General features: G+C 48.0%; 1 protein-coding gene across 3 annotated transcripts in view; it reads left to right on the forward strand.

The window, feature by feature from the left end:
* The window catches only part of LOC137652272 (RNA-binding protein 34-like), a 41,607-nt gene that overhangs the window by 650 nt on the left and 13,300 nt on the right, over positions 1 to 27,657 (forward strand). For all 3 annotated transcript variants that reach the window (XM_068385561.1, XM_068385562.1, XM_068385563.1), the window contains exon 2: positions 10,824 to 11,349. In XM_068385561.1, coding sequence (XP_068241662.1) covers positions 10,824 to 11,349 — 526 coding nt within the window. The remainder of the gene's footprint in view (positions 1 to 10,823; positions 11,350 to 27,657) is intronic.

A 27,657-nucleotide genomic window follows, 5' to 3' on the forward strand; every position in this document is an offset into this window, starting at 1 on the left:
AGGTGAAGCTCGCCTTTACCCTCCAACCTAAGTAGCCTAAGTGTCTTATATTTAATATGGCTGTGTAAGGTTGGTTGTAGGGGGCTTTGTCCCCTGTCTAGGTAAGGATATGGCTACTAGATTAGGCTAGGTTAGGTTAGGTGGTTTGTTTAGGTTAGCTGGTGGCCTTGTTTACTGCATGTATCATTATTCGAATATTAAAATGGATTCTTTAACTCATTACCCACCCAAAAACCCTGGTTTCCCACTGGGGGTCCCCCAAGATTGGAAAGGTTAACAAATAGAGTAAAAATACTGTTCTTCCTGAAAAAAAAAAAAATGTCAGCTTTAGATAAAGCTCTAAGTAATTCATCAGAAAAAAAAACATTCAAAATTATTAGTGGCGGAGCTATTGTATAGAATTACCGAGCATTGTATGATTTACAGTTGTGTATGTCAAGTTACTTCACACGGTTGGGTGGGCAAATATCGTCTCTCCCTTAAGCTAGGATTTATCCTTATTGAATTTCTTAGTTTTTGTAATTATGCATGTACTAGAATTTTCCCCTGCAATTTTTCCCGAAAAACATACTTTATTGGGTTAGAAAAGAAATTACTCTTCAAAAAATTAAATTTTGGTGACAAAAGGTTATGATTTCATAGGCTTTCAATAATATAAGTCCACTTTTATTAGTTTTCAGTGTTAGCTTAAGGTAAGTTAGATGTCTCTAGGACATCGCCATCTAATTTAGGGTAAGTGGAGATATTTTATGCTGTGATATATATCCCCTTGATTTCCTTATACCTCTAGAACAGTGGTGAACACAGCAAAGTTATGTGAATCTTTCCTCTTCTATGCTACTAAGAGTACCATATATGATTTTAGTAAGTGTTTGCTGGAAGTTAGGGAAAATATGCCTCTCTTAAAACATTAATTTTCTTTTAAAATAGATATCAATATCATGTGAAACACTTGGAAGGGTATCTGTGAAACTGCATTTCACCATTGTTACCACAAAATGAGGAGTACCAGTACTTATAGATTAATTAGTTATTCTGCAGTTAAATCTAAACGTCGGCTAGCCCAAGTCTGTTCCCCCACAATAGCTACACATCCCACAGCATCCGCAGATCAAGATTAGGTATCATTATTCTACAATCAATCTAAAGCAACATAATTTGACTTCACCTAACCCAAAATGATAAATGAATGCATCCTTACTTGGTTGGGGGCTTCTATCCCGAATCAGGATACCAACCCCAGCCTGCCAGTTCTGCAAATAACCCTATACCCCTTAGCTAGTACAGGCTACCCTTGTCTCCTATGGTGATGATAGCCTATGGAATAAGCATATTGAAGCAGGCAACAGATTATTATTATTATTATTACTACTACTTGCTAAGCTATAAACCCTAGTTGGAAAAGCAGGATGCTATAAGCCCAGGGGCTCGAACAGGGAAAATAGCCCAGTGAAGAAAGAGAACAAGGAAAAAATTATATATTTTAAGAACAGTAAAAACATTAAAATAAACTTTTCAATATTAAACTTACCCGATAATCATGTAGCTGTCAACTCCGTTGCCCGACAGAATTCTATGGAGGGATACGCCAGCTATCACAATACTAGAAGGGGGTGTATTTACCAGCGCCACCTGTGGCCAGGTACTCAAGTACTTCTTGTTGACACCTCCTCAATTATTCCTCTGTCGTGCTTCCGGCAAGACGTTCTGGGATACGCTTATGTTCTTGGAGTATTTTCACGACTTTGGTGAAGTATTTCTCTTTGATTTCGGCTGTCGCTTTACTGGAAACTTCTATATTAGCTTAGTTAGCTTTTGGAATTAATTTGATTAATTTTGGTGACGAGAGAGTATGAACTCTCGTTCACCTTTCAATGGCCGACCCTTCCCTTAGACGGAAGTGTTGGTGTCTAAGAGAGTATAGACTCTCTTTCTTAATTTTGCTTAACAAAGTTATAGATTTATTTTATTTCTCTCCGCCTCTTATAGGCCTCTTCGATTAACTTCCTTTTATTATAAACTCATTAAAATTAATTTTTATATTTGTTTATATTCGACCTTCCTAATAGTAGGCGGTCTTTTACCGAAGTTAATAAACTTTGAGCCCGTCATTTCGGTTTTACCTGTTAACATATTATGCTATTTCCGCCACAGAGTTTGAAAGATTTTCTTTGACAGTCTCGTACTGTTTTCAAAGCTGAACTAACGTTTTGTTTTGTCTCTGCAGTTGTTGACGTTCAGAACGTTCAACTTGCACTCTATCGTTACGATAGAGAAAGAATGTTCACGGTTTCACGTTGCAGTAAGAGTAACCGTGTCTAGCGTTTTGTTCATTCTTTCTTAACTTAATGGTTTTGATCCTATTAAAGGAACTTTTCAGTTTTTTCCTTTAACAATAATATGTTTTAACGATATATATATGATTGGGCTCTTCTCTCAGGTTCTAAGTCAAGAGAGAGAGAGAGAGAGAGAGAGAGAGATAGAGACGGAGGGAGAAAGAGGATAAACGTTTCATTCAAGCCTGCCAGGCGTACGAGTAACGTCATTATCGATTTTTGCTCTTCTCCCTAGTCTCTTTAGGGGAAGAAACTAAACGTTTCTAGAGTGATCTAGTGTTTAGTCTCTTTCCAACCACTGATTTATCTTTCATTAGATTTTTCTGTTACATTGTAATTCTGTTTTCGCAATTACTAACTTTGAGAAAGGATAGAATTGCGTATTTCAGGTACAAACCACTTAAGTTTCGAGTTCAGTGAAATAAGTGCAAACAGAAATCAAAGTGATAAGTGATTAGTGCGTGAGGGTACTTTTGTGCGCGCCAGTCGTCCTCCCAGTCCGGGACCTCTTGCAAGCTCCCAAGCCCAGGGGAGAAGCAATGTCGAAGGGCATAAGGGTTCAGCAGGCCTTGATCGGCGCACAGAAGTATTCTCGGTGGTTGTGGGCGTGTCTTACCGAGACCGTCACTCCCACCCGCAGACGATTGAGCCCTTATTTTGCTCGTCTGCAGAAGAGATTAGGGGAGAAAATAAAGGCAGAGTAACGCTGGTCTCAGGTCTCTAGACTTCTTAAACGTTAAGTCCAGACCTATGCCAGACGTACGAAGTTAAAGTTCACAACCCGAATGCAGTCGTTGGGTTAGCTCTGACTCTCCTAAGTCATCAGTTGATTACACTCCGACTAAGAGGAATAAGGTTCTGCCACAACAGATCTCTGCTGTTAAGGCTTTACCTCAGCAGAACTTAGTGTCTGCCGACCCCAAGTTAACTCTACTGCAGTCCATACAGTCACAACTTTCGGTCTTGATGCGTGAGTGTCGGGCTGAGAGTGTTGCACCGCCTGCACTCCCTCCACCTGTTCTTGCTGCACCTGTGCTCGCCCAGCCTGCACCTGCTCCGCCTGTGCTCGCCCAGCCTGCACCTGCTCCGCCTGGTCGCAGCACCATCTGCCAGGCGTACGATGTTGTGAACTCTACTACAATCCATGCAAGCACAGCTTTCGGACTTGATGAGTGAGTGTCGGGCTGAGAGTGTTGCTCCACCGCCTCCGCCTACACTCCCTCCTCCTACACTCGCTTCGCCTGATCACAGTACCATCTGCCAGGCGTATGATGTTGTGGACTCTACTACAGTCCATGCAAGCACAGCTTTCGGACTTGATGCGTGAGTGTCGTGCTGAGAGTGTTGCACCTCCTGCACCTGTGGTGCACCAACCTCCTGCACCCGTTCAGCCTGTGCTGCACCCGCCTGCACCGGTGGTGCACCAACCTCCTGCACCCGTTCAGCCTGTGCTGCACCCGCCTGCACCGGTGGTGCACCAACCTCCTGCACCCGTTCAGCCTATGCTGCACCCGCCTGCACCGGTGGTGCACCAACCTCCTGCACCCGTTCAGCCTGTGCTGCACCCGCCTGCACTCGCTGCACCCAGTCGCAGCTCCATCTGCCAGGCGTACGATGTTGAACCACTTTCGGAGTTTGCTGTTCACAGTGTTGTTCAGCCTCAGCCTTCTTTAAGGCAACCCTTGCTTTGGGATCAGGAGAGTTACACTCTTCCTCCTCCTCCCCTTGCTGCTCCTCCAGTGGTGCAACTCTCGGTTGGGGTACAACAACCTCTCCCCTCCGTGAGTCTGTCTGCTCAACCAGCGCTGCACCGAGTTCAACCCTCATCTAGGCAAGCTCATCTACACCATGCACTTGCGCCTCAGGAGCCTCAGCTTGCTAGAACTTTACCTTGTTCTGCGCAGCCTCAACCTTCTCATGCTCCACTCATCTCTCAGGAACAGGAACGGACTACTCCGCCTCCGTCCTCCGCTTAGCTGGTACAATCCTTGGGTGCAACTCTTGCTAGGAGTCAACCTCCTTCACCCTTGCACCTGCCTTCTGCTCCGTCTGTTGTTCAGCCTATGCAGTCTGAACCTCAGGTTTTCCCTCAAGTTGAGGAAACCTCTGTTGTTGTTCCAGCTCGTTCTGACTCTGCTGTTCAGCATACCATGGTTTAAACCCCATGCAAGCATGCATTAAGCACTCTAGCACTGGTCATGGAATTTCTGAGAAATGTTAAACGCCATGCACACGCTCTGCTTTCCTTTCAGCAGGCTCTGCTTACAGCAGGCTCTACTTCCTACATGCTCAGCATTCAGCATGCTCTGCATTCAGCATGCTCTGCATACAACAGGCTCTGCATACAGCATGCTCTGCATTCAGCATGCTCTGCATACAGCATACTCTGCATACATCATGCTCTGCATACCTTACCGCATGCTTCTCAACACATCTTGGGTTGTTGCCAACTCACTAGACTGTCAAGCAGTTTCTTAACGTTGCCTTCTAGTCTGCTGCTTTGCACCAGTGAACCCTCACTCAGAGAACTTAGCTTTTCTAGGATAAGGTCCCTGTAGATGAGAAAGTTCTTTTCTCCCTCCTTCTGATATTCCCTTGAGGACTCTGTCATTTGGAGGGAGCCTTTAGCTGCATAACCTCTTATGGACTTTTATTTAAGCATAACATGCTTACAGGGAAGGTAATGGTTACACTTCAGCCGCTAATCCCGTCTGTTACCACACCTGCTCCCATAGACCTTGAGCTGTGTTGCATGACATGCAGTCCAAGCTTAGTCCTTGTTAGAGGATTTTTTGTTTACGGAGTCAATGTGTCACGGGGAAGACGTTCAACAACCAACAGAAGGGACTTGTTGTGACGCAGTGGGCAACCTCAGCAACCCGTTAAGGAGTTGTCTGTACGACCCAGACAGTCTAGACAGATTCGGGTTGTCACTGTACTTCCTCGCTTGCCCATGATTGACAGTTTACAGACTGTGCAGCAGTATCATGATCTTGTGTCCGGCTCCGTCAGACGACTGGCTTTTAAGAGCTCCCTCAAGTCGTCGCTGTCTGGAGATTTTCAAATGGACTATGGATCTGACCAAGGAACTGGGCCTCCTGGTCAATTTTGAGGAGTCTCAGCTCGTTCCATCCCAGACCATTGTCTCCTTGGGTATGGATCTTCAGAGTCGAGCTTTTCGGACTTGTCCGTCGGCCCCAAGGATCTTCCAAGCCCTAGAATGCATCCAGAGCATGCTGAGAAGGAACCGATGCTTAGTCAGGCAGTGGATGAGTCTAACAGGGACACTTTCATCGCTGGCCCTGTTCATCGAGTTAGGGAGACTCCACCTCCGCCCCCTTCAGTATCATCTAGCTGCTCACTGGATAAAGGACATGACGCTAGAGACGGGCTCAGTTCCTGTTTCCGAAGAGATGAGGTCTACTCTAACGTGGTGGAAGAACAGCATTCTTCTCAAGGAAGGTCTACCATTGGCTGTTCAGTCCTCCGACCACCGTCTCTTCTCGGACGCATCGGACACGGGCTGGGGTGCGACACTGGACGGACAGGAATGCTCGGGAACATGGAATCAGGAGCAAAGGACACTTCACATCTATTGCAAGGAGTTGTTGGCAGTTCATTTGGCCTTGATAAACTTCAAGTCCCTCCAGCTTAACAAGGTGGTGGAGGTGAACTCCGACTACACCACAGCCTTGGCTTACATCTCCAAGCAGGGAGGGACTCATTCGAGGAAGTTGTTCGAGATCGCAAGGGACCTCCTCATTTGGTCAAAAGATCGAAAGCTCTCGCTGGTAACGAGGCTCATTCAGGGCGATATGAATGTCATGGCAGATCGCCTCAGCCGGAAGGGTCAGGTCTTCCCCACAGAGTGGACCCTTCACAAGAATGTTTGCAGCAGACTTTGGGCCCTGTGGGATCAGCCAACCATAGATCTATTCGCTACCTCGATGACCAAGAGGCTCCTCTTGTATTGTTCTCCGATTCCAGACCCAGCAGCAGTTCGCGTGGATGCCTTTCTGCTGGATTGGTCCCATCTCAACCTGTATGCATTCCCGCCGTTCAAGATTGTCAACAGGGTACTTCAGAAGTTCGCCTCTCACAAAGGGACACGGCTGACGTTGGTTGCTCCCCTCTGGCCCGCGAGAGAATGTTTCACTGAGGTACTGCAATGGCTGGTCGACGTTCCCAGGACTCTTCCTCCTAGAGTGGACCTTCTGCGTCAACCTCACGTAAAGAAGGTACTCCCAACCTCCACGCTCTTCGTCTGACTGCCTTCAGACTATCGAAAGACTCTCAAGAGCTAGAGGCTTTTCGAAGGAGGCAGCCAGAGCGATTGCCAGAGCAAGGACGACATCCACTCTCAGAGTCTATCAGTCTTTATGGGAAGTCTTCCGAAGCTGGTGCAAGGCCAATGCAGTTTTCCTCAACCAGTACCAATGTAACCCAGATTGCTGACTTCCTGTTACATCTAAGGAACGTAAGCTCCCTATCAGCTCCTACGATCAAGGGTTACAGAAGTTTGTTGGCAGCGGTTTTCCGCCACAGAGGCTTGGATCTTTCCTCCAACAAAGATCTACAGGACCTCCTTAGGTCTTTTGAGACCTCAAAGGAACGTCGGTTGTCCACTCCAGGCTGGAATCTAGACGTGGTCCTAAGGTTCCTAATGTCATCAGGATTTGAACCGCTCCAATCAGCCTCTTTTAAGGACCTCACATTAAAAAACTCTTTTCCTCGTGTGCTTAGCAACAGGTAAAAGAGTAAGTGAGATCCACGCCTTCAGCAGGAACATAGGTTTCACATCTGAAACGGCTACATGTTCCTTACAGCTCGGTTTTTTGGCTAAAAACGAGCTTCCTTCCCGTCCTTGGCCTAAGTCGTTCGAGATCCCAAGCCTGTCCAACATGGTGGGGAACGAACTGGAGAGAGTACTTTGCCCAGTTAGAGCTCTTAAGTACTATCTAAAGGTCAAAACCATTACGAGGACAATCAGAAGCCTTATGGTGTGCTATCAAGAAGCCTTCTCTACCAATGTCTAAGAACTCAGTTTCTTACTACATCAGGCTTCTGATTAGAGAAGCAAATTCTCATCTGAAGGAAGAAGACCTTGCTTTGCTGAAGGTAAGGACACATGAAGTGAGAGCTGTGGCTACTTCAGTGGCCTTCAAACAGAACCGTTCTCTGCAGAGTGTTATGGATGCAACCTATTGGAGAAACAAGTCAGTGTTCGCATCATTCTATCTCAAAGATGTCCAGTCTCTTTACGAGTACTGCTACACCCTGGGTCTATTCGTAGCAACGAATGCAGTAGTAGGCGAGGGCTCAGCCACTACATTCTCATAATCCCATAATTTTTTTAACCTTTCTCTTGAATACTTTTTATGGGTTGTACGGTCGGCTAAGAAGCCTTCCACATCCTTGTTGATTTGGCGGGTGGTCAATTCTTTCTTGAGAAGCGCCAAGGTTAAAGGTTGTGATGAGGTCCTTTAGTATGGGTTGCAGCCCTGTATACTTTAGCACCTTTGAGTTGATTCAGCCTCCCAAGAGGAACGCTGCGCTCAGTAAGGAAGACGATCTTATTAAAGGCAGAATAACGGTTCAAGTCGACTTCCTTACCAGGTACTTATTATTTCATTGTTATTGTGGATAACTGATTATATGAAATATGGGATACTTAGCTATCCTTTAATCTTGTACACTGGTTTTCACCCACCCCCCTGGGTGTGAATCAGCTACATGATTATCGGGTAAGTTTAATATTGAAAAATGTTATTTTTATTAATAAAATAAATTTTTGAATATACTTACCCGATAATCATGATTTAATCGACCCTCCCTTCCTCCCCATAGAGAACCAGTGGACCGAGGAATAATTGAGGAGGTGTCAACAAGAAGTACTTGAGTACCTGGCCACAGGTGGCGCTGGTAAATACACCCCCTTCTAGTATTGTGATAGCTGGCGTATCCCTCCATAGAATTCTGTCGGGCAACGGAGTTGACAGCTACATGATTATCGGGTAAGTATATTCAAAAATTTATTTTATTAATAAAAATAACATATTTCTTATACAAATTATAAAAACTTTAAAAAAGAGGAAGAGAAATAAGATGGAATAGTGTGCCTGAGTGTACCCTCAAGCAAGAGAACTCTAACACAAGACAGTGGAAGACCATGGTACAGAGGTTATGGGACAACCCAAGACTAGAAAACAATGATTTGATTTCATAGTATCCTTCTCCTAGAAGAGCTGCTTACCATAACTAAAGAGTCTCTTCTACCCTTACCAATACGAGAGTGGCTACCAAACAATTACAGAGTAGTAGTTAACCCCTTGAGAGAAAAAGAACTGTTTGATAATCTCAAGTGTTGTCAGGTGTATGAGGACAGAGGAGAATATGTAAAGAGTAGGACAGACTGTTCGGTGTGTGTGTAGGCAAAGGGAAAATTAACCGTAACCAGACAGAAAGATCCAATGTCTGGACAGTAATACAGTACTATGGTATAATTAGTATCCTTTTTTTTTTTTATGATTAATATGGTATTTAGCCTAGGCGCATGAATTTCCAGTGAGATTAAGACGTCCCCTTATCAAGGACCAGTCCATATTCACGGAGAACGCTAAGCAGTCTTACCTACCATGGAACTTTGGTCCTAAGGTCCTCATCTTCTATGTACTGGGATATGCACCTCTTGCAAACCTGAGGATGGTATCATAGCAGTCTATCTCTTAAGACTGTCTTTCCTTTATTGGCAAAAGGTAAGAGGTTTGCAGGTTCTCACATCGTGCCATCAATGGTGGAACGGATGTTCCAGCACCTTCATAGTCAGTGAGACGTATCAAAGACTTGGTACAGTACCTGCTCGAGCATATCCCTCCTACGGACATGTGACTTGGAGATACCTGATGTCTTGGAGGACATGCTGCGTTACTTTCAGGTTCTACATCTCGCCCTTGAGTGCTACAACTTACTCTTTGTTCTAGAAGGCCCTGAAGGAGGCACCCAGATGTGGCTCCTGGCTCTTAGAGTCTTCTGACAACAGATGCATCTGAAGTCCGTGCGGACCCCTGTTTTCTCACGGCAGAACTAATGTGTCTAGCACTGTCAGTATCCTCCTATATTACTTGTTGGTGTACTTTAAACTGAAAGTAATGTCTGAGAGGTTTTGGGTCACCTTCACCTCTGAATTATTTGAATATTGCTCACAGGCCCTTGGACCTCCATCCTTGGGTCCTAAGGAGGCTGCTCAGTCCAGTAGTTGTGTAACTTTCTCAGCTCCTGCATGGAACAAGTATGCTTCTTGTTTAAAGTATTACATCTCAAGAAAAGGTGGAATTACAGGCCCTTCTACCCTTTATTGTTCCTCTTGAGGGGATGAAGTAGTAACTGTTATGTGCTGGCTAAATGACTGATGCTGTTCAGTCACAAAACGGAGTGCCTTTCTAGCAGACTAAGTTCTTTCAAGAAGTCACTCCTTCATCCTCCTTTTAAATGGGAGGATGGGTCGGTGTTCTCCATTCACATTAGTTTTCTGGTTCAACCTTTCATATGTTATCTCCCTGATTGAAAGAAAGGTGTTCTATGACCTTGACTATACCGAGTTCCCTCCTTAAGTCAGTATTGGCCGAGGCCTTGAGAGCTTCTACAGTACTGTACATCCTTATGTGTGGCTGTTAGAAGGTTATGGGAGTCTCCTTCCTTGCTCTCGTCTTAGACCAGGAATGATGACATATTTAAGGAAGAGAAGAACCTTCCAGTATGGTACTAGGGGCTGCCTCCTACCAATAGATGTCTCCTTTTTATGAGATGAAAGGTTTGTATTTGCATAGGAACATCACAAAATATAAAAGCAATTGGTATTTTTCTTTCCTATACGAACCTTAGTCCTGTAAGTTATATGTCCCACCTCAAGCACCCCTCTCAGTCCTTCAGCCTAAAGTCAAAAGGAAGTGATACAGGGGGCAGGCAGGTATCTCTCCTTGCTTACCCTCCGCTGACTACCACACCTACTGTACATTGTTAATGGTTCAATGATCATTCCAGCTCTGGCGAAGTACTCCTATTTAAAGGACTCGGGTTTGCTTAGCCAGGAATGATACAAATGACTTTAGGCTTTAGTGATTTTTACATCCATGTATGTCCTTATTAATTGTCAGTAAGGTTCTCCTTTAAATTTTCATCAGGAATCTTTATTACTAATGATGTTTAATTAAACTTAGTTTTGCCTCTGTTTAAGCATTAAAATGCTTTTGAATTCACATGATAGGTTACACATCATACAGTATTAACAGAACTATTATGAAGGGCTTGGTTTTTAATAATGAGATTGTCTTTCAACATTAAATATAAGAGTGGAGAAACTATTCTATTTCTATTTTTTTTTTTTCAAACCAAGGAGTGAGATGAAATAAGAAATACTTACCTGTGCCGTTGAAAATAAAATATGGATATCTTTTGGATGTTTTTATTAATACTTCTGATATTTTTCAGATTTCCAGAGTCAAGAATGAAAGCCAAAGTAAAAAATGTATCGAGTACTTCTGAATTGTCTGGTGTCAGCAATGAATCTTCTGGGAAAGTATCTAAAAAGAAAGGCAAACACCACGGCTTTAGTTCAGACCTCGTTTCTGTAATGAAATCCATGTCGCAAAATGATTTAGCTGAAAAAACAAAGAAAAATAAGAAGAAAAAAGTTAAGAAAAATACAGGAGTCCCTAAGGAAACTGAAATGCCTATTGAAAGTATACCTGAAGAGATAAATTCGATAGAAAATTCAGATGCAACTAAAAATGGGCAAATAGCAAACTCTGTAGAGGTTGAATTACCACCTGTAAATACTTTAGAATTAAAGAATCCTGGTCTCTCAAAAAGTAAAAACAGAAAGAAGAAAGAACTTCGCTCAAAGAATAGAAAATCTGATGATGGTACTCAGGATGAAAGGACTGTTTTTGTAGGAAACGTCAATTTAAACGTTGGTAAACGTAAATTAGCCAGATTTTTCTCCAGTTATGGAAAGGTAAGAATTTGGATGTGCAGTATGTGATTAATTAATTTTAAATATTTAACTTAGCCGGTGAATATATAATAGCTGCAACTCTGTTGCTCGACAGACACATACATAAAAAACTCGCCAGCGATCGCTATGCAGGTTGCGGGTGTGCCCACCAGCGCCAACTGTCGGCCAGATACCACTCTCGATGTAAACAAAACCTTCAATTTCTTCTCTGTCGACGTGTCGACAAGACGTACTTTACTCGCTGTTGAACCTGGAGTTTTTCCCATCATATTTGGTGAAGTACTTTAATTTGGTTTGAGCTTTCGCAGTACAGGTGTTTTTCTTCAAATAAATCCTTGAACTCTTTTTTGAATCGGATTAATTGTTGATGACTTAGATCGTTTTTGGAATTTTCCCTTGACTAATTCAAAATGGCTGACCCTTCTCAAGTTCCCAAGTTTCGAAAGTGCAATGCTAGGGACTGTCATAGGCGTCTTCCAAAGGCTTCTCTCGACCCTCACACGGTTTGTTCCAATTGTCGGGGTAAAACCTGTCAATTGGAAGATCGGTGTGAGGAATGCGTGGGCCTTTCGGAATTCGATTTTATCGAATTTGATAAATATACACGCAGACTAGAGAGAGATAGGGTAAGGAGAAGTTCTTCTAGGTCGGTAGATTTTTCCTCTCCACATGCCCCTGAACCTATTCCTTCCCCTGTAGTGGTTGTTCCTAACCCCCCTCCTAGCACTCAGGAACCGTCGATGGCAGACATGATGCGTGCTATTCATGCCTTGGGGGAGAGAGTTGAGGCTTTAGCAAGTGACCGAAATCAACTCATGGCGGACGTAAAGGAACTCAAGTGCCAAAGTGCCACGAAGGATAGTGTCAAAGTGCCTAGTGTTACGCAAAGTGTTGTGAACAGTGTTGCGCTCGAGGGTTCGTCTGTTCGTGCCTGTTGTCCTCCTAGTCCGGGACCTCTTGCAAGCTCCCAAGCCCAGGGGAGAAGCAATGTCGTACGACTCATGGGTTCGAGAGGCCTTGATCAGCGAACAGACGTTCCCTCCAAGGTATCAGGCGTATCTCTCCAAGATCGCCCCTACCTAAGTAAGACGAGAGAGCCCATTTTTACCTCGTCGTCCGAAGGTGTTTCACGTAAGAAACCTTGGACCAAGGTCTCCAGACCTTTAAAGCGTAAGTCGGTCCCTTCAGGACAAGTCCAACGTCCCGGATGTAGCCACTGGGACAGTTCGGACCCGTTGCCGTCATCTGATGACTGCTCGCCGCCTAAGAGAGGCAAAGTTGTGCCGTCTCATTCGCTAACCCCGTCTGTTACCGCACCTGCTTCCGTAGACCCTAAATGGGTGTTACTGCAAGACATGCAGTCTAAGCTTGCGTCCTTGATGGAGGACTACAACGCTGAGAAGGTTACCGTTGAACCTACTGGCCATCAGCCATCCAAGCGTTCTGTTGTGCGTCCTGTTGACGTGGATGTAGCTTTCTCGCGTCAACCAGTTGGGGTGGTACCTCCACCGATGCGACCCAGTGTGGATTTCCAGCCGCACGTTGACGTTAGGCAACGCACTGATGTGATTGGTGACGTTCAGGACGTTCATCAACCATCAGAGTTGACTTGTTTTGACGCGGTGCGTCAACCTCCGCAACCCGGTATGGTGTTGACTGCACAACCCAGAGGGTCTAAACAGTCTCGGGTGGACGCTGTGCGTCCTCGCGCACCTGTTGTTGTTGACAGTTCCCAGACTGTTCAGCAGTTCCAGGACGCTGCGTCCGGCTCCGTCACGTATGCACCTGTGCGACCGGACTCTGCGAGTCAAACGTTGCCTACACCTTTGCCGTTTTCTCATCAGTTATCGGATGAGGAACTGTCAGATGAGGACGTTGCTGAACCACAGCCTGAGGATCAGCCTTCAGAACTAGATGAGCCTAAAGCAGTTCAACCATCCTTGGACTTTAGAAAAGTCATGGCTGTTTTTAAAGAGTTGTTCCCTGACCACTTTATTTCTGTGGCTCCTCGTTCGCCGCCGTCAGAGTTTGTCTTAGGCGTTCCTGCTACCATGCCTGCCTTTACTAAACTCGTTCTCTCTCGCTCATCCAAGAGAGCTTTACGGATGTTAGGCGATTGGTTAGAGACCAAGAGGAGTTTAGGGAAGACAGCATTTGCCTTCCCCCCATCTAAACTCTCATCTAGATCGAGCGTCTGGTATGCCACGGGAGAAGTTCTCGGCTTGGGAGTTCCTGCCTCTGCCCAGGGCGACTTCTCAAGTCTTGTAGACTCTCCCCGCCGCCTTGCCATGATACGCTCGAAGATTTGTTGGTCACCCTCGGACCTGGACCACCTTCTTAAAGGCATATTTAGGGCGTTTGAAGTCTTTAACTTCCTGGACTGGTGTTTAGGAGCCCTGAGTAGGAAAATCTCTTCTGCCGATAGGGATGTTTCCTTACTCATTATGTCCTGCATGGACAAGGCCGTCCGTGATGGGTCCAACGAGCTTGCCGCTTCATTCACGTCCGGAGTCCTTAAGAATGAGAGTCTCTGTGCTCTTTTCTGTCAGCAGGAGTGACGCCATGCCAAAGATCCGAGCTACTCTTTGCGCCCTTGTCTAAGTGCTTGTTTCCTGAAGTCTTGGTTAAGGAAATTGCCTTGTCTTTAGTGCAGAAGGACACCCACGATCTAGTTGCGTCCTCGGCTCGCAAAGCTCCCCCTTTGCCTGCCTTGTCTGCCAGACCTAGGATAGACACTCCTGCGTCCAGGTTTATCCCGCCCTTTCGTGGCAGAGCCTCCAGCAGGGGAGGTGCTCGTGCCGAAGGGAAGAGAGGGAAGAGGAAAGGATCCAAGTCCTCTAAGGGCAAAGTCTGACTGCCCGCAACTTCAGACAGCAGTAGGTGCCAGACTCAAGAACTTCTGGCAAGCCTGGGAGAAGAGAGGCGCAGATCAACAATCTGTGAGGTTGCTCAGAGAGGGGTACAAAATCCCTTTTGTACGCAGACCTCCTCTAGCGACATCCCCCATCGATCTCTCTCCCAGGTACCGAGAGGAAGAAAAGAGACAAGCCCTGAAACTGGAAGTGTCTCTTTTGCTAGAGAAGGGAGCGGTGGTCAAAGTCTCGGACCTTCAATCACCGGGGTTTTACAACCGTCTCTTCCTAGTATCAAAGAAGACAGGAGGTTGGAGACCGGTGCTAGACGTCAGTGCTCTGAATGTCTTTGTCACAAAGACGAAGTTTACCATGGAGACCACAAAGTCAGTCCTAGCAGCGGTCAGAAAGGAAGACTGGATGGTCTCTCTAGACCTAAGGGACGCCTACTTCCACATCCCCATTCACTCAGACTCCCAACCTTTTCTGAGATTCGTCTTCGACGATGTGGTGTACCAGTTTCGGGCCCTGTGCTTTGGCCTAAGCACAGCTCCTCTCGTGTTTACGAGGCTTATGAGGAATGTGGCAAAATTCCTCCATTTATCGGACATCCGAGCCTCCCTTTATTTGGACGACTGGCTTCTCAGAGCCTCTTCCAGTCATCGCTGTCTGAAGGATCTCAATTGGACTCTAGATCTGACCAAGGAATTGGGACTCCTAGTCAACTTGGAAAAGTCACAGCTGGTCCCATCCCAAACTATTCTGTATTTAGGGATGGAGATTCACAGTCAAGTTTTTCGGGCTTTTCCGTCGGCCCCCAGAATAGATCAAGCCCTGCTCTCCATCCAGAAGATGCTGAAGAAAGAACGCTGCTCAGTCAGGCTTTGGATGAGTCTGGTAGGAACGCTGTCATCCCTGGAGCAATTTGTCTCGCTAGGAAGGCTACACCTCCGACCTCTTCAATTCCACCTGGCTTTTCACTGGAAAAAGGACAAGACGCTAGAGGCGGTCTCGATCCCGATTTCCGAAAAGATCAAGTCTTGTCTGACTTGGTGGAAGGACAATATCAGCCTACGAGAGGGCCTTCCCCTGGCAGTTCAGAAACCCAACCACGTTCTCTTCTCGGACGCATCGGACTTGGGCTGGGGCGCGACGCTGGACGGTCGGGAATGCTCAGGTCTGTGGAACTCGAGTCAGAGGAGCATGCATATCAACAGCAGGAGCTTTTGGCGGTTCATCTGGCCTTGATAAGCTTTGAGAATCTCCTTCCAGGCAAGGTGGTGGAGGTCAACTCGGACAACACCACGGCCTTGGCGTACATTTCCAAACAGGGAGGTACCCACTCACTGACTCTGTACGAGATCGCAAGGGACCTGCTCATCTGGTCAAAAGATCGAGGCATCTCCCTAGTAACGAGGTTCATCCAGGGCGACTTGAACGTCCTAGCAGATTGTCTCAGTCGGAAAGGTCAGGTAATTCCAACCGAATGGACTCTCCACAAGGATGTGTGCAAGAGACTTTGGGCGACTTGGGGTCAACCCACCATAGATCTCTTTGCAACCTCGCTGACCAAGAGGCTTCCAATCTATTGCTCTCCAGTCCCAGACCCAGCAGCAATACATATAGATGCCTTCCTCCTAGATTGGCCACATCTAGATCTTTACGCATTCCCACCATTCAAGATTGTCAACAAGGTACTGCAGAAATTCGCCTCTTTCGAAGGGACAAGGTTGACGTTAGTTGCTCCCCTCTGGCCCGCGAGAGAATGGTTCACCGAGGTACTTCGATGGCTAGTAGACGTTCCCAGAAGTCTTCCTCTAAGAGTAGACCTTCTACGTCAGCCACACGTAAAGAAGGTACACCAAAGCCTCCACGCTCTTCGTCTGACTGCCTTCAGACTATCGAAAGACTCTCGAGAGCTAGAGGCTTTTCGAAGGAGGCAGCCAGTGCGATTGCCAGAGCAAGGAGAGCGTCTACCATTAGAGTTTACCAATCGAAGTGGGAAGTCTTCCGAGACTGGTGCAAGTCAGTTTCCGTATCCTCGACCAGTACCTCTGTAGCCCAAATAGCTGATTTTCTCTTATACCTGAGAAAAGTACGATCCCTTTCAGCTCCTACTATCAAGGGCTACAGAAGCATGTTGGCCTCGGTCTTCCGGCATAGAGGCTTAGATCTTTCCAACAATAAAGATCTGCAAGACCTCCTTAAGTCTTTTGAGACCTCTAAGGAACGTCGTTTGGCTACACCTGGGTGGAATTTAGACGTGGTCCTAAGATTCCTCATGTCAGACAGGTTTGAGCCTTTACATTCAGCCTCCCTGAAAGATCTCACTCTTAAGACACTTTTCCTGGTATGCTTAGCCTCGGCTAAAAGAGTCAGTGAGCTTCATGCCTTCAGCAAGAACATCGGGTTTTCGTCAGAAAAAGCTACTTGTTCTCTGCAGCTTGGTTTCCTAGCCAAAAATGAGCTACCTTCTCGTCCTTGGCCTAAATCTTTCGATATTCCTAGCTTATCGGAGATCGTAGGCAATGAACTAGAAAGAGTATTATGCCCTGTTAGAGCTCTTAAGTTCTACTTAACTCGTACTAAACCTTTACGAGGCCAATCTGAAGCGTTATGGTGTTCGGTTAAGAAACCATCCTTGCCTATGTCAAAGAATGCTTTGTCATATTTTATCAGATTGTTAATACGAGAAGCTCATTCACACTTGAGTGAGGAAGACCGATCTTTGCTTAAGGTTAAGACGCACGAGGTTAGAGCTGTAGCAACTTCCGTGGCCTTTAAGCAAAATAGATCTCTGCAAAGTATAATGGACGCAACCTATTGGAGAAGCAAGTCAGTGTTCGCGTCATTTTACTTGAAAGATGTCCAGACTCTTTACGAGAACTGCTACACACTGGGACCATTCGTAGCAGCGAGTGCAGTAGTGGGTGAGGACTCAACCACTACAATTCCCTAATTCCATATCCTTTTAATCTGTCTCTTGAAATGTTTTAATGTTGTTTTTATGGGTTGTCCGGAAGGCTAAGAAGCCTTTCGCATCCTGGTTGATTTGGCGGGTGGTCAAAGTCATTTCTTGAGAGCGCCCAGATTAGGGGTTTGATGAGGTCCTGTTGTATGGGTTGCAGCCCTTGATACTTCAGCTCCTGGGAGTCTGTCAGCATCCTAAGAGGATCGCTGGGCTCCGTAAGGAAGACGTACTTACAAGGCAGAGTAATCGTCTAAGTCGACTTCCTTACCAGGTACCTATTTATTTTGGTTTTGTTATAATGATAACTGTCAAAATGAAAAAACTCTTAGCTTATACGATGTAAACATATTTAACTCTGGTCTCTACCCACCTCCTTGGGTGTGAATCAGCTATTATATATTCACCGGCTAAGTTAAATATTTAAAAATGATATTTTAATTATGAAATAAAGTTTTGAATATACTTACCCGGTGAATATATAAATTAAACGACCCTCCCTTCCTCCCCAATAGAGACGCAGTGGGATGAGAAGAAATTGAAGGTTTTGTTTACATCGAGAGTGGTATCTGGCCGACAGTTGGCGCTGGTGGGCACACCCGCAACCTGCATAGCGATCGCTGGCGAGTTTTTTATGTATGTGTCTGTCGAGCAACAGAGTTGCAGCTATTATATATTCACCGTGTAAGTATATTCAAAAATTTATTTTATAATTAAAATATCATTTTCATGCTCCTTGTCTATGTTTATACAGTACTGTATGTCATACCAAGTTAAAGTGCCTTTATTGGGAATTAGCTGAGAGTTCTGATACAAATAATATGATAATTAGTCACAAGGCACAATTATAGATATTTGAAGAAATATGCATGAAAGTATACACAGTAATTGCATTATATTCATGAAAAAAAATAGTTGTTAAGTATAGAACCCTCAGAAGGGCTTTAAGATATGGGTACATGTAAAGACATCATACCTCTGTACCTACTAGTATATATATACAGTTTGCCCTCATTCTTCGTGTTCGTTAGGTTACAGACACAGCCGCAAAAAAGGGATTTTTGAAAATAAATGCTGCTCTAGGGTCAGCTAACTCCTAACCTAAAAAGTCACCGCCTCTTGCTAGGAGCGGTTCCCCGAGCTGATGATTAATGCAGTAAATACTACACCATATTGCTTTAATTTGGTTTGTTCCGTAACCGAAATACAAACCACGCTATTTACATTGGGTTTACTTTCGGCGTAGCTGAAATGACGAGCCAATAGTTTTTAACGAGGGTTAACTACCCCTGTGCTAGTTAGCGGGGGTAGGGGAAGGGGTAGCTTGCTATCCCTCCCCCCCCACACACTGGTGATTTGCTTCACTTCACTTCACTTTTGGCTCCGGCGATGAACAGACGTGTCTGTCCATCGTCCTCGTTTGACAGCCTTAATCTTTTTTGCTTTTCCTCAGCTTGTGAGTGTTTGAAGTTGGCCTCGCCCTTGGATGTCCACCATGCGCAAGTGCCCTGGTATTGCCGGTCACCCTTGTGGTACTTTCATGTCTGCGGTGGATACGGATCCTCACACCCTTTGCCCACAGTGTCGAGGCCGACGGTGTGACAGAGAAAATACTTGTAGTGAGTGTAGGGAGTGGTCTGCCTCCCAGTGGGAGAAGTTTGGCCGCCGGCGTAAGAAGAAGTCCAAGAGAGACCGTTCTCCTTCTGGGGTTGCCTTGAAGGAGGAAGGCTCTCGGGACTCTTCTTCCGCCGCCCAAACCTCCTCCGAAGCTCCCCCTCGTCCGGCTCCTAAGGAGAGACCGCCGAGTGGGAGCGCAGGCCCTAGTTCTGTTTCCTGACCTTCGGTGGGGGGAGAGGGCGTCGCCTCCCATAGCGGGGCGGCTCCCCGTCCTCCTCCGGGGGAGGTTTTTGATAATGATCCTGTGTCTCATGATGATCTTTTTCAGCTTTGGGCTTCCTTGGGGCTGAAGGGCCTGCCCTCCAAGGAAGCCCTGTTTGACCTTGTCCAGTTGGGGGCCACTGTTAAGCAGTCGCCGGTGATAGCAGAGGTAGATCCTCTGTCTATTGTCGACGTCGTGGTGACAGAGGCTTCCGACGGGTCGGGGCAAACCTCTGCGGTTCCTGATGAGGATGACGTTGCTGAAGGCTCTCATCCCCCTTCTGTACATCCTTCAAAGGGGGAAGGGAGTCCCACGGGCTCTTCTGCTGCCAAGCCTCCCTCTCGGGGGAGCGCTTTGACTGAGACTCCCCTTCGGAGGACGGATAATCCTGACGACCCTCCTCGTGGCCGCCTTCGCCGTAAGGCTCACCGTCTGCTACGTCGCAAGGGCCTCCCGTCCCCCTATAAGGGTGCTAAGAGGCGCCTTTTTGAATCTTCGCCTCCTTCCTCCGATGGGGACTCTCCTCGCTGTAAGCAGCCTGCAGCTCCTGTCTCCTTAGACCTCTCCGGGGATCGATCTCGTTCTCCAACGCCTTCCAGACCTTCTGCCCCTGGTGCAGATGGACAGCAGTCTGACTTCGTCATCCGACGGGCAACGGTCTCTTCGGGGCAAAGGGTTGCCTCCCACGGTGTGGGTGCTTCCCTTGCGCGTCAGGGTTCCCCTGCGCGCCCTTTTGCAGTGTTAGCGCACAGGCGCTCTCCTGCTCGTCAGCGTTCTCCTGATCGCCAGCGCTCTCCTCTTCGTCGGTGCTCTCCTGATGATCCTCGCCCCACTGCTCGCCAGCGCTCTCCTGAGGACACTGAACATACTGCTGTTCCTGTTGTGCGCTCAGCGTGCCATCGGTCTCCTGAGCGCTCTAGATCTCCTGCCCGTCAGAGCGCACCTGCGCTCTCAGTTCCTAACACGCGCCCTGTGCGCCCACGTTCGCCCGCGCGACCTAGAACTTCGGTTCAGGTCTTGGACAAGGACTCTTCTTCTCCTCGCCCTCGCGATCCTGCTCGTCAGCCTGTTCCACCGCAGCAACGCTCGCGGTCTTCTACGCGTACTTCTAAGGCTACTGTACGCCCTCGCGCCCACGCTCCTCCTGTTCCTGAGCCCGTTCATGAATGTTCACCTTTGCGCAACGCGCCGGCAGCTCCCACAAAGGATTCCACGCGTCGCCCTCCTGCTCGCCAGCTATCACCAGCTCGCCAGCGATCACAGACGCGTCAACGTTCGCCTGCTCGTCAGCGATCTCCTGCGCGTCAACGGTCCCCAGCACGTCAGCGATCCCCTGAACATCGGCGATCTCTTGACCGCCCGCGTGATTTTTCGCCTGCGCGCAAGCGCTCTCCTACGCGTCGGCGCCCAGAGGAGCTGGAGAGACATGGGTCTCCTTCTACCAGCTCGCCCACGCGCGGTCGCTCGCCTGCGCGTTTTACGCGCCATCGCTCGCCAACGCGCCATCGCTCGCCAACGCGCCATCGCTCGCCAACGCGCCATCGCTCGCCAACGCGCCAACGCTCGCCAACGCGCCATCGCTTGCCTACGCGTCGGCGTTCACCAACGCGCCATCGATCTCCCACGCGTTACAGGTCCCCTGGACACAATCGACAGCGGTCGTCGGAGCGATCTCGTTCGCCCACGCGCCAACGCGTTCCCTCGCCGATGCGCCAACGCGCTCCCTCGCCAGCTCGCCCTCGCGCTCGCTCGCCCACGCGCTTACTCGCCTACACGCCCGCGCGATCGTTCCCCCGCGCGCGACCGCTCCCGCGCTCGATTGTCTCCGCGCGATTGCGCACCCGCGCTTCAACAGCCTCTCGCGCGCGACTCTTTAGTTTCGCCTACGCACGAGCGTCAGCACGACCCCCGTTCGCGTCGGGTTCCACAGCTCGCGACAGCAGCAGGGACGCGTGTCGCCAGACCGCAATCAGGATCGCCCCCGCCTAAGCGCAGGTCTCTTTTTCAGGATAGGGAAGACCCATCGGAGGTCAGAGCAACTTTCTTACACCTTTTTCCATACAGGCAGGTCCAGTGGTGTCCACTTCGAAGGATCGCCCGATCCCCTTCCCTCCAGCGGGAATTTCGGACTCTGTGTCCGTGTCTCGGCAGTCTTGGTTTGGTCCTCTGATGCGGGCGTTAGTGAAGGCTATGAAGCCGGCACTCGCCGATCACAAGCCAACACGGGCCTCACCCCCGCTGAAGAGAAGGAGAGGAGTGGACTTCGTGATGACTTCTCCCAGGGAGAAGCTGGTTCCTAAGAGGTCCGTCAGGAAGGCCCCATCCCCTTCGCAGGCACTTTCTCCTTCTCCTGAGGACGAGGCTTTTCCGTCCTCAGGAGAATCCAGTGAGGTAGCGGTCTCCCCCTCGGCACCAAGGGGGGAGCCGTCTCCTCGTGGAGGGAAATCGTCTCGCGTGGAAGGCGCCTTCCAGACCTCTTTGTTGGGGTCGTGTATCCCGCCCAGGAGGGAACCTAAAGGCTCCAAGACGATTCCGAAGTCTTCTTCTCGAATTCGTCAGGATCCAGCTGCACCCCGGGAGAACGTCCACGCATCTCCCCAGGAAGAGATTCCGGGGACAGGAGACTTAGCTGCCAGTCCACAGGGAGGAGACCAGCAAGAGTCTGAGCATGCCTTCTGGCAAGTTCTGAGCCTGATGAGACAGCTCAACGGGTTCATGGACCCCGTGATCGCCCCCTGTGAAGGCAAGGACACGGTCCTGGATCAGGTGTACGGAACTCAGAAGCCCCCCAAGGCCAGTGCGGCTTTGCCCTGGTCCCAGGGGCTGAAGAGTGCCAGAGCCAGGGCCAATGCTCAACTCGCTGTTCTCGCTTCCTCCAGTCGTTCCTCTGCCGTGAACAAACTCCTCCCACCTCCTTGTCTCCAGCAGAGGAGGTATTTTGGGATCATGGGGGAGTCTAGCCTCGCTCTTCCCCTCCATCATTCGGTAGAAGAGCTCGCTAGGGGAGTTCCCCTTGAGAAGCTCTCCGCCCGGCAGGTGACGTTCTCGGCGTCGGAGATCCTGAGCCATGAGAAGGTCGCGAAGTGCGCCATGCAGGCCACTTCGTGGCTGGATATCTGACTAGGTTCTCTGGGCATCCTATTGCGCTCCGAGGATCTGTCTAAGGAGACCAATAGGAAAGCCCTGGAGACCTTCCTCCTCTCGGGCACTCGCTCCATCGAGTTCCTGGCACATCAGGTTACCAACCTTTGGGCCAACTCGGTGTTGAAGCGTCGTGATGCGGTGACCGAGTAGATCCACCCGAAGGTCCCCGCCGTGGATGTCTGCAGGCTCAGGCACGCTTCCCTCCTTGGGGGGAATCTGTTCGAGCCGCTGGACATGGAACGTACAGCTGAGAGGTGGAGGAAGTCTTGCCAAGATTCCCTCCTCCAAAGGGCCCTTGCATCTCGGCCCTACAAGCCTCCAGCTCCGCAGCAACCGCAGCAGCAGCCTCGCAAGACACCAAAGCAGGCGCCGGCAGCTAAGAAAGTGGTGTCTAAGCCCCAGCCCTTTCCAGCCAAGGACAAGAGGGGCGGTAAGTCCTCCAGGGGAGGCAAGACTCCTAGAGGGAGCGGCCGCGGCCGCAAACGCTAGGAGTGGCAGTCCCCCCGCGTGTCCACCTGTGGGGGGATGCCTTCAAAGTTGCGTGCACAGGTGGCAGCAACATGGGGCCGATGCTTGGACGGTCTCCGTGATCGGCCAAGGCTATCACGTCCCATTCACGACATCTCAACCTCCCCTGACAGCGAATCTAGTGTCGTTGAGCTCCTATGCCATGGGATCGGTAAAGGGGCTAGCCCTTCGGGCAGAAGTCGAGACCATGCTCAAGAAGGATGCTCTTCAGGAGGTCGTCGACGGCTCCCCAGGCTTCTTCAGTCGACTCTTTCTTGTAAAGAAGGCGTCTGGAGGCTGGAGACCTGTCATCGACCTCTCAGCTCTGAACAAGTTTGTCAAGCAAACTCCGTTCAGCATGGAGACAGCGGACACGGTCAGACTTGCGGTGAGACCACAAGACTTCATGTGCACACTGGATCTAAAGGACGCGTACTTTCAGATCCCAATCCATCCGTCTTCCAGGAAGTACTTGAGATTCAGCCTAGACAGCAAGAACTACCAGTTCAAGGTGCTGTGCTTCGGTCTCTCCACAGCACCTCAGGTGTTCACCAGAGTGTTCACCCTGATTTCATCTTGGGCGCACAGGAACGGCATTCGTCTCCTTCGTTATCTGGACGACTGGCTGATCCTAGCAGATTCGGAGTCGACCCTTCTTCGACACCAAGACAGGCTTCTGGGACTTTGCCAGGATCTGGGGATCATGGTAAATCTCGAGAAGTCCTCTCTGCAGCCGTCCCAATGACTGGTTTATCTAGGCATGTTGTTAGACACCAATCTCCACAAAGCCTTTACATCAGACGACAGGATAGCAAGGCTGAGGAGGGTGGCGGAACCCTTCCTCAGGCAAGAAGAGCTTCCCGCCCAATCATGGTTGCGTCTCTTAGGTCACCTGTCCTCCCTGGCTCGTCTGGTTCCAAATGGCCGTCTCAGGATGAGATCCCTGCAGTGGTGGCTCAAGTCCCGGTGGAATCAAGGATCCGATTCCCCGGACTTACAGGTCCCGATAGGACCTTCGGAACAGGCGGACCTGCGGTGGTGGCTGGTCGACGAGAACCTGCGAAAGGGAGTAGATCTTCTCGTCCTCCCCCCAGAGTTGACACTGTTTTCGGACGCGTCAAAAGAAGGGTGGGGGGGCGCACATTCTGGACCAGAGGACCTCAGGCCTTTGGTCAGAATCAGAAAAGTACCTGCACATCAACCTGCTAGAGATGAAGGCCGTCTTTCTGGCTCTTCAACAGTTCCAACGGACCCTGGCGTGTCACTCCGTGGTGGTGAAGAGCGACAACACCACGGTAGTGGCTTATATCAACAAGCAGGGAGGTACTTTTTTGCAGCAGCTATCCCATCTTGCAGTAGAGATTCTGAGGTGGACCGAAGTCCACTCGATAACACTATCATCTCGCTTCATTCCTGGCAAGAGGAATGTGCTCGCCGACAGTCTGAGCAGGGCTTCGCAGATAGTGTGTACCGAGTGGTCTTTGGATCCTCAGATAGCCAACAAAGTCCTGACTTTGTGGGGTTCCCCGACCGTGGATCTATTAGCGACAGCTTTGAATTTCAAGCTGCCCCTGTAATGCTCCCCTGTCCCGGACCCCAAGGCACTCTGGCAAGATGCTTTCCAACAACGGTGGGACAACATCGACGTGTACGCCTTCCCACCGTTCTGTCTGATGAGAAGGGTGCTCAACAGGACCAGACTATCGGTCAACTGTTCGATGACTCTGGTAGCTCCGCTATGGCAACACGCGGAATGGTTCCCGGACCTTCTGCATCTCCTGACGGAGCTCCCGAGAGAACTTCCCCCACGACAAGAGCTACTCAGACAACCACACTGCAACATCTTCCACAAGGCCGTAGCCTCGCTTCGGCTTCACGCCTGGAGACTGTCCAGCGTCTCCTCACGGAGAAAGGCTTTTCGCAACAGGTTGCGGAGAGGATGTCTCGGCACCTGCGAAAGTCCTCTGAGGGAGTCTACCAGGCGAAGTGGAGAGTCTTCTGTGGTTGGTGTCGTAGGAGGGGTATCTCTCCACTCGATGCCACTGTTCCAGCAATAGCGGAGTTCCTCATTTATTTGCGGGAGGAAATGCGCCTTTCGGTCTCAGCGGTGAAAGGCTATCGCTCAGCCTTAAGCCTGGCTTTTAGGCTGAAGGGAGTGGACATTTCTTCCTCGCTGGAACTCTCTACTCATACCTGCCCTCAGTCGGAAGTGAGACCTCCTCTTTGGAACATAGTTCGGGTTCTCAGGGCTCTGAAGAGACCTCCCTTCGAACTATTACGCCAGGCCTCTGATCGCCACCTGTCTTGGAAGACGGCTTTCCTGCTCGCTTTGGCCTCTGCCAAGCGAGTTAGTGAACTTCATGGTCTCTAGTACGACATCGCCCATTCAAGGGGATGGGGGGAGGTAACGCTCAGTTTCATCCCTGAGTTTGTTGCCAAGACTCAGAATCCTGGAGTGCCGGACCCACGGTTCGACTCTTTCAGGATCGTGAGTCTCCGTTCTGTAACAAGCGACCCAGACCAGCTGCTACTATGTCCAGTGAGGTGTCTGAGGTGTTACTTGAAGAGAACAGCTGCAGTTCGTCCTCAAGTGCAAGCATTGTTTGTTAGCACAGGCAGGACGAAGAGGAGGGTCACCAAGAATACCATCTCGGCTTGGATTCGAAGGGTTATCCATCACGCCTTGAATCCAGACCCTCCTCCGTCACGTCGCCCTAGGGCACACGACGTCAGGGCCATTGCTACGTCCCTGGCCTTCAAGAGAAACTTCTCTGTGACGCAGGTGCTTCAAGCTGGGGTGTGGAAGCATCAGACGACCTTCACAGCCCACTACCTGCAGGGCGTGACCCACAGGAGCCTCGATACGTTTTCTATCGGCCCTGTGGTGGCTGCACAACAGCTGGTCTAACCTCAGGCTCCTTTATGGACAAGTAGCAGTAGGTTGAGGGCGTTGTTACCCGGTTTTAGTCTGCGTGACTGAAAGAGTATGTCTGACCCTTACTTCTTTCTTCATCCTCCCCTCTCTTGGGGAAGCAGGATCCTGGTCTCCGCATAACTGACCTCAACCTCTGCAGGTAACCCATGCTTCCTTGTGCTCCTAGTATTAAGTTTAATACTGTCGCGTCCCCCATACCCTAACGAGGTGGTATTGGGAACGTCCTATCCTGGATTCCTATCTAAAGGTCTCAAGGTCAACTTCATAGGACGAGTCACGCTCTTTCCTCCACACACAACTTATGTAGGCCACACGTTCCTTGCGAAACAAGGAACTTGTGAGGTGCAGGGGCTCCTTTTCTCAAGTGCTGCTCACTGGGAAGCAGAGCCCCTGGGTAAAGCCAAAGTCAGTAAGGCTGGGGACTTTCCACCCTTCCTAAGGGGTAAGTCACCCAATGTAAATAGCGTGGTTTGTATTTCGGTTACGGAACAAATGACAAATTCGGAGATAATTTGTATTTTTCCTAACCATACAAACCTTAGCTATTTGCACATATTTGCCCGCCAGCCCTGTCCCCCAAGTCAAGTCCTACCTCTAAGTGAAGTGAAGTAAATCACCGGTGTGTGGGGGGGAGGGGTAGTAAGCTACCCCTTCCCCTACCCCCGCTAACTAGCGCGGGGGTAGTTAACCCTCGTTAAAAACTATTGGCTCGTCATTTCAGCTACGCCGAAAGTAAACCCAATGTAAATAGCTAAGGTTTGTATGGTTAGGAAAAATACATATTATCTCCGAATTTGTCATTTCTACAACAGTGTATAATCATATGTACAGTGTACAGTACATTTGCACACATGTACACTACATACTGAACGCAGTAAGGTCACAGTACAGTATTGTGCTAAAGTAAATATTTACCAAGTCGTCATCATCCCCCTATTGTTCTGTATAACAAAAGTTATTCCTATCTTGTAATACTGTACTGTACATAATCTAATACTCGCTGATACTGTAGTGTATATTACTGTAATATAAGTACAGTAATATCACTACAGTACACCTTAACTCTACTTAGTGTAAGTGGTCAGTGTTTTCGTTCGGACAACTTGTAGCTTACACATTTCATTGAAGCATGATGCAATATGTGTCGATCTTGCTAAGCAGTAATTATATTTATTTCATCTTCTAGTTGAGTGGGCTAGAAAAATAAAATATAATAAAAGCATTGTCAGTAATATTACAGTATAATCATTATATAAACGCATACAGCTACAAGAACCGAAAAAAAACTGCGATTGCGTTTTAATAATGGTATAATTTTTTCTTACTTACATAGTACTGTAATTTGGAAGGATTGACTTAATAACATATGTGCTGAGTATAATTACATACTGTACTGTAGTTGTGTTTTTAAGTAAAATAAGTAATAATTTTATCTTTACAGTAAAAACATTCCTTTAGGATTGTGTAGGTCTACGTATTTTGCCATGATGGCAGTAGATGGTATGATTACATGATCTCATTGATGAATTTGTAGTTATAATTATTGCTGAAACTCACAAATTGTTTTAGTTTTATACTTTCTTAAACAATTACAGCTTATTTTATAAATTAAAAACAAATATTTTGTTGATAATTGTTTCTTTTAAAGAAAAAAACAAAATAGTGCATTCAATTACTGTTCAGCACTGATTCTCTCTCTCTCTCTCTCTCTCTCTCTCTCTCTCTCTCTCTCTCTCTCTCTCTCTCTCTCTCTCTCTCTCTCTCTCTCTCTCTCAAATCATAGTTTAAAATATTCTATTTCGTTTTGGAAGCATTATTGCATTATAGAAAATTACGATTATTTAAATAGTTAATTATGCTTTAATAAAACATTTATGTGCTTTTGTTTTAAATTTTGGATATATTTTAATGATCAAAGTATTTTTGGTGCTGTGATTAGGTGATTAGATCAGCTGATGCACATACGAATCAATAACAAGGAGTATTGTTTGATACAGTATATATATATATATATATATATATA

The sequence above is a fragment of the Palaemon carinicauda genome, chromosome 13, assembly GCF_036898095.1.
Source record: "Palaemon carinicauda isolate YSFRI2023 chromosome 13, ASM3689809v2, whole genome shotgun sequence".
Classification (NCBI taxonomy): domain Eukaryota; kingdom Metazoa; phylum Arthropoda; class Malacostraca; order Decapoda; family Palaemonidae; genus Palaemon; species Palaemon carinicauda.